Below are 20759 nucleotides of genomic sequence, written 5' to 3'. Positions count from 1 at the left end.
ACATTCCTCAGAGATGTTGGTCCATATTGACATGGTGGCATCACGCAGTCGTTCATTCAACCAGTCTGTCCATTCTCCTCTGACCTCTGACATCAACAAGGCATTTTCATCCACACAACTGCCGCTCACTGGATATTTTCTCTTTTTAAACCATATATATGGTTGTGCATGAAAATCCCAGTAGATTTGTTTCTGAAATACTCAGACCAGTCCGACTGGCACCAACAACCATGCCACGTCTAGGCGTGTCGTCTTCACTACTTCTAGATGCCCAAAAATGCACTGAGTCGCTGCCATGTGATTGGCTATTAGCTTTTTGTGTTAACAAACAACTGAACGGGTGTACCTAATAAAGTGGCCGGTGAGTGTACAATTCCAGTGTAAAACTATCATCATCTTTGACTTTTTTAATAGTTTTCAGATAGTTATTTATGTGCATCTGTTAAGTTTTTAAGGCCACGAAACATCAAGGTACTTACAGGAATTGCTGCTGTCATCCTTGGTCCCATCAAGAGAGCCATCGGGGTTCATCTGCAAGTAGTATCCCTGCCTGCAATATAACCTGGTCACTATACCCTTGAGCTGGGGATCTGAGGAGACAGACAGAAAGAGAGAACTCTTACCAAAGCAAGGGCAACTATGATCAACAAATTCATCACTGGCTTTATGACAGCAAGGATGTTGCAGAGTAATTGTGTTGTTTTAAAAAACAATCCCATAGTCAACTTTGAAGGAATGCACATTCTGCCGTGTTCAGAGATGGTCTGTCCAATTACAGCCAAAAGATTACATTTGTGGTCCCATAATGAACTCAAAGGGACCCTCTCTGGGTGCTCCGTGTCCAGGATGTGAGAACTGCTGGACTCTGTGCCTTCCAGCTGAGTAGTTACACATCCACTGGCAGTAAATCACCACTGTGGTAAAACCGTCAGCCAGTCATGCAGCAATTTCACTGGCATTTTGTGAAAAGTTGGAAATGTTCAAAACTAACTCTGCAGGTTGGTGCATCTGGTCCAGGAACATAGTGCTGGTGCACATTCTGTGTAACATGGACAACCACGAGGGTCATATAGCATCAACGTGTGTCTTATCGAAGAGACAGCCATCACCACGGATTTCATCCCAGGAGGCCCGGTGGAGGCCAACAGTGAACTTCACTGCTTACCATGATTCCATGTGTGACACAGAGAGAAAACGACAGGAAGAAAAGAAAAGAAACGCACAAGATAATTCAGGTCTGCTCTGAGCAAGACCCCCTTGAGAGACATATTTTCTTTTGGTTTACAGCTGGAGGCAGGTTCTCCTCAAACGTTTCGACCCAATGACAGCCTTCACCAGCACTGGGATTTTGCCCTGTTGCAGGAAATAAGGAGAGAACACCTTCGTGCTGCTGTGACAGGACTTTACAAGCAATACAGAGCTGCTAATAGGGAGACAGATATGTGAAATGATTTTGTGTTTTATATTAAAAATGCCAAGTTTTGAACAGACATTGATATATAATTTTAAAAATGTGATATCACACCTTTTTTTTAAATCAGCAAAATAAAATTGATTGGACTGGAGGCAGTATGGTGACTCAGTGGTTAGCACTGTTGCCTCAAAGTAAGAAAGTCATGGGTTTGATTCCTACCTGGGGCCTTTCTGTGTGGAGTTTGTGTGTTCTCTCCGTGTTTGCGTGGGTTCCCTCCGGGTGCTCCGGCTTCCTCCCACATCCAAAGACATGCAGGTTAGGTTGATTGGAAACTTTAAACTGTCCGTAAGTGGGTGTGTGTGAGTGTGAATGTGTTTGTTTGTCCATGCATGTCCAGAGTGTACCCCGCCTCACACCCCATGACTGGGTTAGGCTCCAGCCACCTGTGACCCTTAGTTAGAATAAGTGGGTATAGATAATAGATGGGTGGCTGGAATGGATTCAGAATTTAAGAGAACATAGAAAAACGACAATTCCTTTGTGTCTGTATGACATCTATGTCTTTTTTGTAATGATATACCAAACATCTATGCAAAATTTAGTGTTTTTACCATAAACCTCCCAACTGAAGTAATATTTTGCACATATCTGCTCCACGGTAAAGCAGGATATGATGTCAGAGTGTCTCAGCTCAGCATTGATTAATCTGAATGGACATTTTGAAGTACAGTTTGATTAAATAATATCAAGGGTCTCATCTATATGTTTTGGGGTTTGTGGATAGATGAGAAACTGTCTTGGAGAGAACATATTGATCATGTTTATAAAAAAATAACCAAGTCAATAGGAATCATAAGCAAAATAAGATATTTAATACATCACAAATGTCTCTTAACATTATATTATAGTTTAGTTTATCCATATTTAAGTTAATGTAATATTGTATGGGGAAGTACCTTTGCAACTTATATAAACAAAATATTTCTTCTAGAAAAAAATTTGCTCGAATAGCTACTCGCTCGAAACCTTGTGCTTCAAGTGCACCTCTGTTTTTTAAATTGCATCGCAAATATTTTCCATAGAAATATTTTCTTGACTTGTACGTTTGTTTTCAGAGCCCTGTATGATATTAAGTGGCCTTCCTTCATTAAATATTATTTTGTGCATAATCATCAAATTCATAATTATCTGACCAGACAGGCTGCACATTTGCATTTACCTTTGCATAGAGCGACTCGTTATCAGAATCACATCAGATATCATGGCGTTAAATCTTGGAATGATAATGTACATCTTGTATATCTATCTATCACCTTATATACGTATAAAAGTAGTCTAAAAGCAAAGATCCTGCAGGAGTATTTATAATGATTTGTTTTAATCTGGAAAAAATGGTGTAATTCTGTTGTATTATGTTATGTTTGCTTTGTTTGGGAGTGGACCCTTTATAAGCCTTTTGGCTTCCACCACTCCCTTGCACTTTATTTATACTGTATTTTTTTCCTCTCTCCCTCTCTCTTTGGTTGTTTTATGTATATACATTATTTTATGTTTTATTTTGTGCTAAATAAACAAATCAAATCAAACTCAGAGTAACTATACAACAGTACACTGAAAAAAGAGAAAGTTTGAACCAACTTAAAAAAGTGTTACAATTTGTAAAAACCTGAATAAATTAAGTTGTTTGAATTTAAGTTTGTAAGTTAGAGTTGATTTAACTTTTAAACTTAAGTTTAAACAACGTAATTAATTCAGGCTTTTACAAATTGTAACACTTTTTTAAGTTGTTTCAAACATTCTCTTTTTTCAGTGTACTCTTGGGCATAAAGTCAGTAACCAAAAGTGACATGCGTGAGTTTTTCCACGCCTGTCGGTGACGTCATTCGCCTGTGAGCGCTCCTTGTGGGAGGAGTCGTCCAGCCCCTCGTCGGAATTCCTTTGTCTGAGAAGTTGCTGAGAGACTGGCGCTTTGTTTGATCAAAATTTTTTCTAAACCTGTGAGACACATCGAAGTGGACACGGTTCGAAAAATTAAGCTGATTTTCAGTGAAATTTTGACGTCTGATGAGAGATTTTGAGGTGATACTGTCGCTTTAAGGACTTCCCACGGTGCGAGACGTCGCGCAGCGCTCTCAGGCGCCGTCGTCAGCCTGTTTCAAGCTGAAAACCTCCACATTTCAGGCTCTATTGATCCAGGACGTCATGAGAGAACAGAGAAGTTTCAGAAGAAGTCGGTTTCAGCATTTTATCCGGATATTCCACTGTTAAAGGAGATTTTTTTAATGAAAGACGTGCGGGCGGATTGCAGCGTCGGCTCGCAGCCGCCGCGACGCTCAGGCGCCATCATCAGCCTGTTTCAAGCTGAAAACCTCCACATTTCAGGCTCTATTGATCCAGGATGTCGTGAGAGAACAGAGAAGTTTCAGAAGAAGTCGGTTTCAGCATTTTATCCGGATATTCCACTGTTAAAGGAGATTTTTTTAATGAAAGACGTGCGGACGGATTGCAGCATCAGCTCGCAAGTTGGAACATGTCCAGCTGTTAAACAATTTCTCATATACTCACTCCACTGAAAGCCATCAAAAGCCGCCTGGATTTTACAAATGGTTATCAACACGGAGGTGTTTTTCCTGTGCCGCCGCACTGCACCGGCTGCGTCCCGACGTGCAGACCCGTCCGCACGTCTTTCATTAAAAAAATCTCCTTTAGCAGTGGAATATCCGGATAAAATGCTGAAACCGACTTCTTCTGAAACGTCTCTGTTCTCTCATGACGTCCTGGATCAATAGAGCCTGAAATGTGGAGGTTTTCAGCTTGAAACAGGCTGATGATGGCGCCTGAGAGCGCTGAGCGACGTCTCGCACCGTGGGAAGTCCTTAAAGCGACAGTATCACCTCAAAATCTCTCATCAGACGTTAAAATTTTCACTGAAAACCAGCTTAATTTTTCGAACCATGTCCACTTCGATGTGTCTCACAGGTTTAGAAAAAATTTTGATCAAACAAAGCGCCAGTCTCTCAGCAACTTCTCAGACAATGGAATTCCGACGAGGGGCTGGACGACTCCTCCCACAAGGAGTGCTCACAGGCGAATGACGTCACCGACAGGCGTGGAAAAACTCACGCATGCGCACGAGGGTTCAAGCATGTCTGACGTAAAAACATATGAATGAAATCCATATAGTTTTTGAAAAAATAAAAAGGACCTATACTTTATGGACAGACCTCGTAGTCCAGAAAATGCAGTATGTTTTACATTTTAAAGCTACAGTGTGCATGATTTAGTGACATGTTGTAGTGATGCTGCAGATTGCTTTATGGTTCTGATTTTATTTCTCTGCATTTTTTCTCTCCTTTGACAAAGGGGATTCACATTCCTTTGCTTTCTCTTTTCATTCTAAATATATGTATGATCCTCCATTTCACAAAAATTGGGTTTTCAAACTTGTTAGCCTCCACTAGCAACCACTGGAGCCAGAAGTACCAGTAGGAACAACCACTGGTTTTGCTTCTTTTTTCTTCCATTTCTGCTGCAAAAAACTTAATGTGTATTGAATATGTCCCTTTTAGGCTATTGTATCAACATGGCAGTGCAATATGGTAGTCTCAATAAGGGGGCACCACTCCCATGTAGATATGATGGGCTCATTCTCAGGTTATGAAAACACATTGATTCATTGTTGCAGGTAATTATACACTCATGAATAGATGCTTATGAATGCTATATTCCATTTCTGCTAAACACCCCTAAATCCTGCATACTGTAGCTTTAAAGTCGGTAAATAAATAAAGACATGAGAAATGGAGTGACCATCTTTTCCAGCCTTGTAGTTAGTGTTGGTTGGACTGTGTGAACTCATTCATCTGAGGTTGTCCCACTAAAGGTTGCAAAAGGACAGATCGATGAGGCTACACATCAAACAGATACTTCTCAGAACAATGAGAACCGACTCATCAGCGCTGCTCATATCAGAGGAGCTTCATCCTCAAAGATCTGGCGGAGACATGAACCACATCTGTGCACTGTAATTAACTCAGCTTGACATTTTGTGTTGATTATGAAGAGCTGTAATTGTAGGTGAAGGTAATTTTTAAAATTATAATTATTATATTTTTACCACACCAGGTTGATTTCATCCATCCAAGGACCAAAATTCAACACATTTTTAGAAACATAACTAATCATCTGGTGACATTTTGCAGCTCAAACTGATTGGACAAAGATTTTGATACATACACACAGAAATATTTAAGTAACTTCCCCCAAAATCACTTTGGATTGGATGACATTTGATACCAAAATGTACTGAATAGTAATAAAAAAGAAGCTCCAGAATAAAAGCCAGATCTACAATAACCTCGACTCTAATCAATAAAGTTTATAATGTTCAGTATTCATAATGACTTTCTTTTTTTTTCAGCTACTCTATCTTCTTCTTCTGGTCTCCACAGCAGATTTGATTTGGTACAAAATTCCTGGAGCCACAAATTTATTTATTTCATTAAAACCCGTTAAAACATGTATTTGTATGTTTTGTTAATAAACAAGCTGATTAGGAAAATCAGCCACCCCCCCCCCCCCCCCAAAAAAAAAACTATGCCATTAGTCAAAAAAAAAAAAAAAAAAAGATAGATAGATAAAAAAAATAAAAAATAAAAATATTTGTGGTTTTTACAGTCAACTAAATTTTATTTATATGGCACCAATTCACAAACACAAGACATATTATGAAATTTACAGATGACATTCAAAAGCAAGTAGTGCAACAAGGGAAAAAATATATATCTTTTAACAGGAAGAAATCTCAAGCAGAACCAGACTACTGAGACTCAGGGAAAGTTGCAGAAGAAAAGAAAAAGTAAGACCTGTCTAGGTCCTATAACTGCCCCAAATAGGACACCAGTCCATCCTGGGCCACTTCCTCAGCCAAGGCTGGAACCCATTTACAGCTGGGTGGACTGAGACGATGCAGGTGAAATTTCTTGCCGAAGAATACAATCAGGTAGCTTGACTGGGAAACAAACCCAGGTCTACATACCATGTCTGTGGAGACTTAGTGATTTGAAAATGCTGACGTGTCCATCCCCTGACATACAACCCCTGCCAAAAATTATGGAATCACCGGCATCGGAGGATGTTCATTCAGTTGTTTAATTTTGTACAAAAAAAGCAGATCACAGACATGACACAAAACTAAAGTCATTTCAAATGGCAACTTTCTGGCTTTAAGAAACACTGTAAGAAATCAGGAAAAAAAATTGTGGCAGTCAGTAACGGTTACTTTTTTAGACCAAGCAGAGGGAAAAAAATATGGACTCACTCAGTTCTGAGGAAAAAATTATGGAATCATGAAAAACAAAAGAACGCTCCAACACATCACTAGTATTTTGTTGCACCACCTCTGGCTTTTATAACAGCTTGCAGTCTCTGAGGCATGGACTTAATTAGTGACAAACAGTACTCTTCATCAATCTGGCTCCAACTTTCTCTGATTGCTGTTGCCAGATCAGCGTTGCAGGTTGGAGCCTTGTCATGGACCATTTTCTTCAACTTCCACCAAAGATTTTCAATTGGATTAAGATCTGGACTATTTGCAGGCCATGACATTGACCCTATGTGTCTTTTTGCAAGGAATGTTTTCACAGTTTTTGCTCTATGGCAAGATGCATTATCATCTTGAAAAATGATTTCATCATCCCCAAACATCCTTTCAATTGATGGGATAAGAAAAGTGTCCAAAATATCAATGTAAACTTGTGCATTTATTGATGATGTAATGACAGCCATCTCCCCAGTGCCTTTACCTGACATGCAGCCCCATATCATCAATGACTGTGGAAATTTACATGTTCTCTTCAGGCAGTCATCTTTATAAATCTCATTGGAACGGCACCAAACAAAAGTTCCAGCATCATCACCTTGCCCAATGCAGATTCTAGATTCATCACTGAATATGACTTTCATCCAGTCATCCACAGTCCACGATTGCTTTTCTTTAGCCCATTGTAACCTTGTTTTTTTCTGTTTAGGTGTTAATGATGGCTTTCATTTAGCTTTTCTGTATGTAAATCCCATTTCCTTTAGGCGGTTTCTTACAGTTCGGTCACATACGTTGACTCCAGTTTCCTCCCATTCGTTCCTCATTTGTTTTGTTGTGCATTTTCGATTTTTGAGACATATTGCTTTAAGTTTTCTCTCTTGACGCTTTGATGTCTTCCTTGGTCTACCAGTATGTTTGCCTTTAACAACCTTCCCATGTTGTTTGTATTTGGTCCAAAGTTTAGACACAACTGACTGTGAACAACCAACATCTTTTGCAACATTGCGTGATGATTTACCCTCTTTTAAGAGTTTGATAATCCTCTCCTTTGTTTCAACTGACATCTCTTGTGTTGGGGCCATGATTCATGTCAGTCCACTTGGTGCAACAGCTCTCCAAGGTGTGATCACTCCTTTTTAGATGCAGACTAACGAGCAGATCTGATTTGATGCAGGTGTTAGTTTTGGGGATGAAAATTTACAGGGTGATTGAGTGAGCCCATGTTTTTTTCCCTCTGCTTGGTCTAAAAAAGTAACCGTTACGCCACAATTTTTTTTTCCTGATTTCTTATAGTGTTTCTTAAAGACAGAAAGTTGCCATTTGAAATGACTTTAGTTTTGTGTCATGTCTGTGATCTGCTTTTTTTCTACAAAATTAAACAACTAAATGAACATCCTCCGAGGCCGGTGAGTCCATAATTATTGCCAGGGGTTGTATATGCACAGAAGACTGGCTGTAAAAGTGATGATTTAGTTGTGTTATTCATTCCATTATTTTAGCAGCACTGTTCATTCATCATTCATTTTGTAAATCTGCTTATTCCAGTTAAGGGTCTGGAACCTATCTACATTTACTGTGGACAGGTGCCAGGCTATCACAGGGCCACAAAAAGACAAACACATTCACACTGAATTTAGGTCCCGTTCAGACTGTGGTTGGCATTCTGACTCAAGCCGGATTCAATCTGGATTGTTTTGTAGCTGGATGGTGTTAAAACTTTTTTTTTTCAAGCTGAAAGAGATGTGCCTGAAAGTGAGAGTGCAGGAGTGCATAATTTGAATCCCATTTCAAACCAGCTCACAATGTGTCCTGAAGCAAATTTGCAAATATCAGCTTTAATGTGGTGGCAGCTGCTGTTCAGACTTTCACAAAACTCATGCTGGATACGAGATTTAGAAAAGCTTAGGAGGCTAAACAATTTGTTTTTAAATCTCAGAAAACAGGTCACATTAATTTAGAGTTGTATGTATATTTATTTGGGCAGCACGGTGGCTTAGTGGTTAGCACTGTTGCCTCACAGCGAGAAGGTCATGGGTTCAATTCCCGCCTGTGGTCTTTCTGTGTGGTTTGCATGTTGTCCCCGTGTTTGTGTGGGTTTCCTCAGGGTGCTCCGGTTTCCTCCCACATTCAAAAAGACATGCAGGTTAGGTGGATTGGAATCTTTAAATTGTCTGTAGGTGTGCGAGTGGGTGTGAATGTGTTTATTTGTCTGTTTATGGCCCTGTGACAGACTGGCGTCCTGTCCTGGGTGTACCCTGACTCACGCTCTATAACTGCTGGGATAGGCTCCAGCCCCCCGTGACCAACAACTGGACGAAGCGGTTGAAGATGAGTGTGTGTATGTATGTATGTATGTATGTATGTATGTATGTATGTATGTATTTAGTTTATTTATTGCTTTTTTGAGTATTAGAAAATTTACTTTAACATTAATGAAGTGAATGCTGTGGAAGTGGGAATAAATATTAGTCATGTTAAAATGAAATCACATTAAAATTTTGTCAATGAGCCAGCTGTTTATCTCTGTTATCGAGGTCATGGTTTCACACTGTTCTTCTTAATGTGATTACTGCAAAACTGAGGAACTGATTTTCACCAGACTCTGTTTAAAGATTCAGTCTGACATGAAACTGACATGAAACATGAAAATGTTCGAAAGTGTGGAGTCATTTTTTTAAACCTTTGTGACTGATTGGTGTTACTGAGCAATTTGACTCTTGAACATGTGATAAACCAACAATTTACTTTGCCCAGCTGATAAATTATTTCTGCCTCTGATAACAGCTTAGGGCTTGCACAGCAATAATGTAGTTGAGTGGGTGAGTGAGTGAGTTAACCCATCCCAGCTAGCTTCTGCAAACAATCAATCAATCAATCAATTTTTTTTTATATAGCGCCAAATCACAACAAACAGTTGCCCCAAGGCGCCTTATATTGTAAGGCAAGGCCATACAATAATTATGTAAAACCCCAACGGTCAAAACGACCCCCTGTGAGCAAGCACTGGGCTACAGTGGGAAGGAAAAACTCCCTTTTAACAGGAAGAAACCTCCAGCAGAACCAGGCTCAGGGAGGGGCAGTCTTCTGCTGGGACTGGTTGGGGCTGAGGGAGAGAACCAGGAAAAAGACATGCTGTGGAGGGGAGCAGAGATCGATCACTAATGATTAAATGCAGAGTGGTGCATACAGAGCAAAAAGAGAAAGAAACAGTGCATCATGGGAACCCCCCAGCAGTCTACGTCTATAGCAGCATAACTAAGGGATGGTTCAGGGTCACCTGATCCAGCCCTAACTATAAGCTTTAGCAAAAAGGAAAGTTTTAAGCCTAATCTTAAAAGTAGAGAGGGTGTCTGTCTCCCTGATCTGAATTGGGAGCTGGTTCCACAGGAGAGGAGCCTGAAAGCTGAAGGCTCTGCCTCCCATTCTACTCTTACAAACCCTAGGAACTACAAGTAAGCCTGCAGTCTGAGAGCGAAGCGCTCTATTGGGGTGATATGGTACTACGAGGTCCCTAAGATAAGATGGGACCTGATTATTCAAAACCTTATAAGTAAGAAGAAGAATTTTAAATTCTATTCTAGAATTAACAGGAAGCCAATGAAGAGAGGCCATTATGGGTGAGATATGCTCTCTCCTTCTAGTCCCCGTTAGTACTCTAGCTGCAGCATTTTGAATTAACTGAAGGCTTTTTAGGGAACTTTTAGGACAACCTGATAATAATGAATTACAATAGTCCAGCCTAGAGGAAATAAATGCATAAATTAGTTTTTCAGCATCACTCTGAGACAAGACCTTTCTAATTTTAGAGATATTGCGTAAATGCAAAAAAGCAGTCCTACATACTTGTTTAATATGCGCTTTGAATGACATATCCTGATCAAAAATGACTCCAAGATTTCTCACAGTATTACTAGAGGTCAGGGTAATGCCATCCAGAGTAAGGATCTGGTTAGACACCATGTTTCTAAGATTTGTGGGGCCAAGTACAATAACTTCAGTTTTATCTGAGTTTAAAAGCAGGAAATTAGAGGTCATCCATGTCTTTATGTCTGTAAGACAATCCTGCAGTTTAGCTAATTGGTGTGTGTCCTCTGGCTTCATGGATAGATAAAGCTGGGTATCATCTGCGTAACAATGAAAATTTAAGCAATACCGTCTAATAATACTGCTTAAGGGAAGCATGTATAAAGTGAATAAAATTGGTCCTAGCACAGAACCTTGTGGAACTCCATAATTAACTTTAGTCTGTGAAGAAGATTCCCCATTTACATGAACAAATTGTAATCTATTAGACAAATATGATTCAAACCACCGCAGCGCAGTGCCTTTAATACCTATGGCATGCTCTAATCTCTGTAATAAAATTTTATGGTCAACAGTATCAAAAGCAGCACTGAGGTCTAACAGAACAAGCACAGAGATGAGTCCACTGTCCGAGGCCATAAGAAGATCATTTGTAACCTTCACTAATGCTGTTTCTGTACTATGATGAATTCTAAAACCTGACTGAAACTCTTCAAATAGACCATTCCTCTGCAGATGATCAGTTAGCTGTTTTACAACTACCCTTTCAAGAATTTTTGAGAGAAAAGGAAGGTTGGAGATTGGCCTATAATTAGCTAAGATAGCTGGGTCAAGTGATGGCTTTTTAAGTAATGGTTTAATTACTGCCACCTTAAAAGCCTGTGGTACATAGCCAACTAACAAAGATAGATTGATCATATTTAAGATCGAAGCATTAAATAATGGTAGGGCTTCCTTGAGCAGCCTGGTAGGAATGGGGTCTAATAAACATGTTGATGGTTTGGATGAAGTAACTAATGAAAATAACTTAGACAGAACAATCGGAGAGAAAGAGTCTAACCAAATACCGGCATCACTGAAAGCAGCCAAAGATAACGATACGTCTTTGGGATAGTTATGAGTAATTTTTTCTCTAATAGTTAAAATTTTGTTAGCAAAGAAAGTCATGAAGTCATTACTAGTTAAAGTTAATGGAATACTCAGCTCAATAGAGCTCTGACTCTTTGTCAGCCTGGCTACAGTGCTGAAAAGAAACCTGGGGTTGTTCTTATTTTCTTCAATTAGTGATGAGTAGAAAGATGTCGTAGCTTTACGGAGGGCTTTTTTTATAGAGAAACAGACTCTTTTTCCAGGCTAAGTAAAGATCTTCTAAATTAGTGAGACGCCATTTCCTCTCCAACGTACGGGTTATCTGCTTTAAGCTACGAGTTTGTGAGTTATACCACGGAGTGAGGGACTTCTGATTTAAAGCTCTCTTTTTCAGAGGAGCTACAGCATCCAAAGTTGTCTTCAATGAGGATATAAAACTATTGACAAGATACTCTAACTCCCTTACAGAGTTTAGGTAGCTACTCTACACTGTGTTGGTATATGGCATTAGAGAACATAAAGAAGGAATCATATCCTTAAACCTAGTTACAGCACTTTCTGAAAGACTTCTAGTGTAATGAAACTTATTCCCCACTGCTGGGTAGTCCATCAGAGTAAATGTAAATGTTATTAAGAAATGATCAGACAGAAGGGAGTTTTCAGGGAATACTGTTAAGTCTTCTATTTCCATACCATAAGTCAGAACAAGATCTAAGATATGATTAAAGTGGTGGGTGGACTCATTTCAAACAACAACTGGAAAAAAATAGAAGCGGTCATTTTTTTCATTTGTAACTTCAACGAACTTATAACGAAGACAAACTGATTCTAAATCTGATTAATGTTAGTGCACCAGATCAATCAAAAAAGCAGCTTGGTTTAGCTGACTGCATAAAATATCTCATAGACATGCCTTCCATCTAACAAGCTAAGTTAGTAGCCATGGGGAGAAACATGATGCTCACTATGTTGCCACATATAGTGTTTTTATATAAGTGTTTCAGAGCAGTGTTTTGAGTAATTTCCAGTACCAATAAAAAGTTTTATTATCATCCTCATTCACATGTTGTCACCATCTTTTAATATGATTTTAAATTTCCTGCTCTGTTGTGTATTTTACGATACGATACGATACGATACACTTTATTGTCCCCAAGAGGAAATTTATCTTGGACTCCAAGTGCTCTGCAAACATTTCTGTCTCAAAATCAATAAATACAACAACAAACAGTACACTGCTTGCATGCCTCTGGAAAATTCATCAGCATTTTGCATGCTACCTATAATATAATATACAATTAAAACAGCATAAAAAAACAGATAAAAACCAGATTAAAACAGGTAATTAACTTCACGTCGTGGTGTTTTAGACTCTGTGTTGTGTGGGCCGCCAGAAGAGGAGGTACTGCTGGCGCACCACCAGAGGGCGCCCTGCCTGAAGTGCGGGCTTCAGGCAGAGAGGGCGCTGCCACCATGGACACAGCCGGGGGTGACAGCTGTCGCTCATTACCTCTTGACAGCTGTCACCCATCTACTCAACATCATCTCACTCCATAAAGACCAGACGTCATCTCCACCTCGTTGCCGAGATATCAGACTTCATAGGAGGTAATACTCTCAGCCTTTTTGTGAGATTTGTAACTCTGTTATTGTGAGAATTTGCAGGAGAACCGGTCGCTTTTGAGGAGGCTGTGCAAGACGGCGCTCCTTTTCAGCTGAGACCGCTGCAAGTATTGAGTGTGAGGTGGAGGTGGCATTCCCACCGTTGTTGTTACTGGGTGTACACACACCCACACTTGACTGTCTTTGTTCTTCGCCAGCAGTACCAGATCCGACAGTCGGGGACGGTGATCACCTGGGAATTCGGGACTTGGCGGCTCCAGTATTCACCAGGTTCTGGGGCGGCGGAAATCGTGTGGTTCCGGCTCTCCTCAGGACAGACGTCTTCTATCCTCGAGCCTGCCCACACGTCACCTTTGTGTATTGACTGTTGTGATATTCTGAGATTGTCTGTGTGTTCGTTGTGCACGTTTCACAACATTAAATTGTTACTTTTTGGCTCATCTATTGACCGTTCATTTGCGCCCCCTGTTGTGGGTCCGTGTCACTACACTTTCCCAACACACTGCGTCGTACATTCAAACAGTATAATGCACGGCTTCTCGTTGTTTAATCCATACGTCACCGATATTAATGAGTGAAGCTCCTCACCATCTCAGTGAGTAGCAGCATGGCTAAAACCCTTCAGCTTTAGCCTTCAGCCTCACTTGATGTTCAGCATAATAGCCAAGTGGCCTCTGCGTGCATGCGTGCACGTGTGTGTGCATGGCTTCAATCACAGACAAACTGGAGGGAGCTGACATATTCTGTTTGTTTTGCATATGTATTTTGGGTCAAGGATGAATGCCGCCAAAACGGAAAGTTCGTAGGACTAATATTTTTGGAGAAATTAGCAATATCAGCTAACAACACTCAACAATGGACATTGCACCATAGGGGTTCAGGGTTTGGGGGTTTTAAATGTTGTTATTGTGGTTGATGTTAGTTTAACAGTGTTGTTAGTGTTAATGATTTCTTGTGTTTTTATAGTTCAATTCATTTAATCAGTTAAGTGTCATGTTGCTGTTATCATGAGTGAGTTGTCATGTTGCTGTTATCATGAGTGAGTTAAGTGTCATGTTGCTGTTACCATGAGTGAAAAGTGTACTGTGTTTGATGTCTTCCGCCACCATCTCTGTTTGTGGGTGTGTAAAAATAAAAGCATCTGCTTGCAGTAGAAAGCGGAAAAGACAAAAAGCTCTGCCTGCATGTGTGCATGTGTATAACTTTGATCATAGACAAACTGGGGAGAGCTGACATTTGCCATTAGGTATGCTTAAGTATTTTGGGTCAAGGATGAATGTGAGGAAATGAATCAAATTTTCATGACAGGTTTTTTTTTTTTAACTCACTATTACTAATCCTACTCCTACCCCCATCCCTAACCATAACAACTCCCGACCCCCCTGCTTCACTTTTAATTTCGTGCAGCCATCACGGAATGAATTAGAATGAATTTGTGCTGCCGTGATGAAAATGAGGCACTTTTTGTCACAATATTACAAACCAAGAGATTAATGTATATTTCGTGCTGCTGAATCACGACTTGCTGTGAGACTGGGTTGCTATTACAGCAGGGGTTGGTAAATCATCAATATATTAAAAACATGCGTGTATATGTGTTTTTGTTTAGTAAGTTCAGTGTAAGTATATAATATAATTATCATGACTAGGGTTAGGGTGGTTAGGGTTAGAGTTAGGGTGGATAGGGTTAGAGTTATGGTGGTTAGGGTTAGGGTTAGAGTTAGAGTCAGGGTGGATAGGGTTAGAGTTATGGTGGTTAGGGTTAGGGTTAGGGTTAGAGTTAGGATGGACAGGGTTACGGTTAGGGTTAGAGTTAGGGTGGATAGGGTTCTGCTTTGCACTAACAATGTAATTGTATTTGTAAATTAAAGTCATACTGTTGAGATTAGGTGATGACTAGTGCACTAGTGATCTTCATTAGTTGTCCCAACCATGCAAAAAAAAAAAAAACAGCTTTCCTTGTCATTAAAGGAAAAGAAAATGGGGATTCTTTGAAACCAAGGAGGTGCTGTAAGTGTTTTACAAAACTGTGAGAAATGGAGCAGAGCAAAACGGTGACTGTGATGCCCACTGTTGTTTCTTTCAATTTTTTTTTATAGTGATGCAGCATTTTCATTTCTGTCACGCAGGCTGTGAGGGAGAACTCCTCAGATCCTCCAAGAAGTCTCCACGGAGCTCTCCAGACACTGTTTAAGTCATCGTTCTAAGTGCCTTTTTGTGTCTCTTTCTCTCATGTTGTTTAATTTATTTTTAAATAATGATTTTGTGTTCCAGATGACTCCAGACGACTCCAGATTTACGTGTGTGCATCACAGATCACCTTCAGTCGGCAAACCTTCTTGTTAGAAGGAAAACGTCCTACTTCATGAACCCCTTGCATTGCTTGTAATAATAATACTTCTGGGTATGGAGACAGAAAAGGCTACAGCAGTCTGACCTTGACCTACACCCAAATTATTGATCTCTGGGTGACTGTGCCAGGGAAAATATGGAATCAACCTCTGTGTGCCACATTTGGTCCAAACTGGACTGAAGATCAAAGTCTGGCCTCACCTGGGCAATTAGAGACTACACCTCCATACATGTTTGCATTTAAGATATTCAGTGGCTTTGAAATGTCCATGTATCCATGGGAGGTGATGGTCTGGTGTTTAACCAGTGGGTTTGAGACCAGAGGATCCTCAGTTCAAATCTCTGACAGACCAGAAAATCATTAAGTGCCTTTGTATAAAGTCCTTAATCCCCACGTTGCTCCTGGTGTGCAGTTGAGCAGTTTGCATAAATAAAAATGTCTGTAATTCCTAAATAAACAAGGCAATTAAAAAATAATAAAAACCCCTCTTGAACTGAAACTGGAAATCTACACCACAATCGCATCTTCATTGTTTCATGTCAACTCCAGTGTCGTGGTGCACAGAATCAAAGTTACAAAAAGAGTGGCACTGTCCAAATACTTATGGACTTGACTGTCGGTAGAAGTGAAAAATGCTGCCTCTGTTCCACTGATCCAATGAGTCCTGGAGGCAGAGAATTAGCCTCAATGATTTTCATTACTTGAGTTAAATTGATGAATCGTTTGAGCTGCGGTGCAGTTTATCACTGAATGTGAATCCAGCTTCTGGTGCAATTTATCAGTTGTGTTGCAGTTTGATTTGGAAACAGCACTACTTTGTGTTTCTAATATGTGCCACTTCTTTGTTTCTATGGAAACAGAGTGGGGGCAGGGAATTGGGGGGGGTACCTTCAAACACAACAAGCATTAGTAACACCCAGGTGCATGGTGCACATGGTGTGTGTGTGCTGCAATTGGTGCCCCATGCACATGGTGCATAGTGATCAAGCTGCTTGCTGCAAGTGGCCTGCACATGCAGTGCACATTGCACAAGATGTACAGTGGACTCTTTCTGTCATGTCATCCCACTCTGGTCTCTGTGCGTAGACACATGTTCCAGTCTGTGCAGCTGCTTGCTGCAAGTGGCCTGCGCATGCAGTGCACATTGCACATGGTGCATGATCTGCACATGGGGAGTGCTACACATGATGCACACTGCGCATGTGGAATGCTGCACAAAATACACACTGCAAATGGGGAGCACTGCACAAGATGTACACTGTACATGGGGAACGTTGCACAAGATGCACACTGCACCTGGGGAACGCTGCTCAAGATGCACACTGCACATGGGGAACGCTACACAAGATGCACACTGGACATGAGGAGCCCTGCACAAGATGCACACTGGACATGGGGAGCACTGCACAAGATACACACTGGACATGGAGAGCACTGCACAAGATGCACACTGGACATGAGGAGCCCTGCACAAGATGCCCACTGGACATGGGGAGCACTGCACAAGATGTACACTGCACATTGGGAGCACTGCACAAGATGCACACTGGACATGAGGAGCACTGCACAAGATGCACACTGGACATGGGGAGCGCTGCACAAGATGCACACTGCACATGAGAAGCGCTGCAAAGATGCACACTGCACATGGGGAGCGCTGCACAAGATGCACACTGGACATGAGGAGTCCTGCACAAGATGCCCACTGGACATGGGGAGCACTGCACAAGATGCACACTGCACATTGGGAGCACTGCACAAGATGCACACTGGACATGAGGAGTGCTGCGCAAGATGCACACTGGACATGGGGAGCGCTGCACAAGATTTACACTGGACATGAAGAGCGCTGTGCAAGATGCACACTGCACATGAGAATCGCTGCACAAGATGCCCACTGGACATGGGGAGCACTGCACAAGATGTACACTGCACACTGGGAGCACTGCACAAGACGCACACTGGACATGAGGAGTGCTGCGCAAGATGCACACTGGACATGGGGAGCGCTGCACAAGATTTACACTGGACATGAAGAGCGCTGCGCAAGATGCACACTGAGCATGGGGAACGCTACACAAGAAGCACACTGCATTGGGGAGCACTGCACAAGATGCAAGCTGTACGTGTGGAGCGCTGCACAAGTTGCACACTGGACATGAGGAGCGCTGCACAAGATGCACACTGGACATGAGAAGCGCTGCACAAGATGCACACTGCACATGGGGAGCGCTGCACAAGATGCACACTGGACATGGGAAGCACTACACAAGAAGCACACTGCGCATGGGGAACGCTACACAAGAAGCACACTGCACATGGGGAACACTGCACAAGATGCAAGCTGTATGTGTGGAGCGCTGCACAACAAGCACACTGCGCATGGGGAACGCTACACAAGAAGCACACTGCACATGGGGAACACTGCACAAGATGCAAGCTGTATGTGTGGAGCGCTCCACAAGATGCACACTGCACATGGGGAATGCTACACAAGAAGCACACTGCACATGGGGAACACTGCACAAGATGCAAGCTGTATGTGTGGAGCGCTGCACAAGATGCACACTGCACATGGGGAACGCTACACAAGAAGCACACTGCACATGGGGAACACTGCACAAGATGCAAGCTGTACATGTGGAGCACTGCACATCGGGTATGTTGCAGTAGCCCTCTGCATATAAAATAAGCTGTCACAGAGCCTGTAAAGGCTTCCCCCACCTCCCTTCTCCCTCCAGCTTCTTTGGTCTCTCTCTTACTCTCATGTCATCCTGCTCTGGTCTCTGTGCGCAGACACATGTTCCAGTCTGTGCAAAGCAAACAGGCTGCAGCAGCAGCAGCTGTAGTCACTGTGAGCCCAGCCCTGCCTGATCCACTTTGGATGCTTCTGGAAGAAAAGGGCTTTTCCAACCTGCAGAGGAAAAGCCCTTCCCTGTTGCTCCCTGTTGTCATGGCAAAGAAGCTGAATGCTTCTGCTGCCGCTGTTGAATTTCTCTCATAACAGCACCAACAACAGCAACCTGTCATATCTACAATGTTTCATCAGATGCCAGCCGCGCTGACTGATGATGCGCTGCGGTTTGAATGCTTCCTGTAGCCATGATGTTGATTAAATGGACAGGAAACAGGAAAACATTCAAACAGCTTTGATGGCTAATCTAATGTTCTGATCGCTGCGACATGATCTCATGATCTATGGCTGGAATCTGATGAGATAATGAGAGCCAGAGCACTGAGATTCTACACACGCCCCAGCTGGATGTGGCCCCATCTCACTTGGTGTGTGGAGCATAATAGGATTTACAACTGCTATCTAATCCCTGAAAATCAGTCTGATCGCCGGCACTGCATGTGCTATCAAAAGGCACAGATGATTCAAAGTTAAAGTTGGTATGAGCATGAAAGCAGATCATTCCCATGATGCTCCCTAAAATGCTGCAGATGAACAAGAAACCACATCGGTGTGTTATAATAACCACAGCAGACGACACTCGGTGTGCGTGCTGATGATAAACTCATCTTTATTTAACATGATGGAGTGATTCTGAAGCATGAATTCGTACCTCCACCAAGGAGGTTGCGTGTTCTCCACAGCGGCGAGCAGCTTTACTCAAAAATTAATTGACCAGCTTGTCAGAAAGTATATTTAGAGGCGACCGTGTCCTCAGACACATTCTCAAAAAACATGGGGCCAATCTGGGGAAAAGGCCATTTTTGAAAAAGATCTTTAAAGCTACAGTGTGCAAGATTTAAAGCTGTACAGCCTTTCAAATTTCACAAAACTGACAACATTTAGTTTCTACATAAACGCAAGCAATATATAGTTAATATATCTATGGGTAATTCCATACCGAATATTCTCTTTTCATTTGTCACCATCATACAGACGGACTGCAAGAGGAAGCGAGTGTGCACATGAGTGAAGTTCAGAGATGACCTCTGATCTGACCCACTTGTGTGATGGGCATTGCGGGGACGTGCACGCTAACATCCATAAGACTTCTTGTAAATCCCTTCAGAGGTGTTATCTGGTTGCAGAAACAATGTTTTTAAGGCCCGGTCCCACTGGCGTTTAGGAAGATTTGCGTATAGATTGCGCACAAAATTGGCTAATATTAGCCAAACATCCGCAATATCCGGGAAACATGCTTGTATGAGTCGGGCGACACCCGCACACGTCAGCAATTATCTGCAGAGGCACGTTTTTCCGTTGTCAGGATTTTTGAGCTGCACAAAATTTTGGTTGAGGATTAAATCCGCCTTACATACTCCATACATACTCAATACATACTGAAGCTATGCTCAGCCACATGGGGTGTGCAGCCAGTACATTCTGAGTGCCGGTCCCAAGCCCGGATAAATGAGGAGGGTTGCGTCAGAAAGGGCATCCAGCATAAAACAAGCCAACCCAACTATGCAGACTCAGAATCGAATTCCCATACCGGATCGGTCGTGGCCCGGGTTAACAACGTCCGCCACCGGTGCTATTGCCCAACAGGGTGCCGGTGGAAATTGGGCTACTGCTGTGCGAAGACGACGAAGAAGAGGAGGAAAACGTTGCCACGAACAGCGGGAGAAGAAGAAAAGTAGAAGGGTGGAAATGAGAGTGGGGACTTTGAATGTTGGTAGTATGACTGGTAAAGGGAGAGAGCTGGCTGATATGATGGAGAGGAGAAAGGTAGACATATTGTGTGTGCAAGAGACCAAGTGGAAGGGAAGTAAGAGCAGGAGCATCGGCGGTGGGTACAAGTTGTTGTACCAAGGTGAGGACAGGAAGAGAAATGGTGTTGGGGTCATTTTAAAGGAAGAGTATGTTAAAAGTGTGTTGGAGGTTAAGCGAGTGTCTGACAGGGTGATGAGTGTGAAGTTGGAAATTGAAGGGGTGATGATGAATATCATCAGTGCATATGCCCCACAGGTAGGTTGTGAGATGAAGGAGAAAGAAGATTTCTGGAGTGTGTTAGATGAGGTGGTGGAGAGTGTGCCCAAGCATGAAAGAGTGGTGATAGGAGCAGACTTCAATGGGCATGTTGGTGAAGGGAACAGAGTTGATGAGGAAGTAATGGGTAGATATGGTATCAAGGATAGGAATGGGGAAGGACAGATGGTAGTTGATTTTGCAAAAAGGATGGAAATGGCTGTGGTGAATACCT

The 20759-nt window shown here is 42.0% G+C and overlaps 1 protein-coding gene across 2 annotated transcripts in view; it reads right to left on the bottom strand.

The window, feature by feature from the left end:
* The window catches only part of fgf14 (fibroblast growth factor 14), a 280672-nt gene that overhangs the window by 65747 nt on the left and 194166 nt on the right, over positions 1–20759 (bottom strand). For both annotated transcript variants that reach the window (XM_034186384.1, XM_034186383.1), the window contains exon 2: positions 480–590. In XM_034186384.1, the coding sequence (XP_034042275.1) occupies positions 480–531 (52 nt within the window). In that variant the 5' untranslated portion in view covers positions 532–590. The remainder of the gene's footprint in view (positions 1–479; positions 591–20759) is intronic.

Source organism: Thalassophryne amazonica, chromosome 14 (genome assembly GCF_902500255.1).
Source record: "Thalassophryne amazonica chromosome 14, fThaAma1.1, whole genome shotgun sequence".
NCBI classification, from domain to species: Eukaryota; Metazoa; Chordata; class Actinopteri; order Batrachoidiformes; family Batrachoididae; genus Thalassophryne; species Thalassophryne amazonica.
Note: the sequence above shows the minus strand (reverse complement) of the source record. Positions and strands in the feature narration are given on the sequence as shown.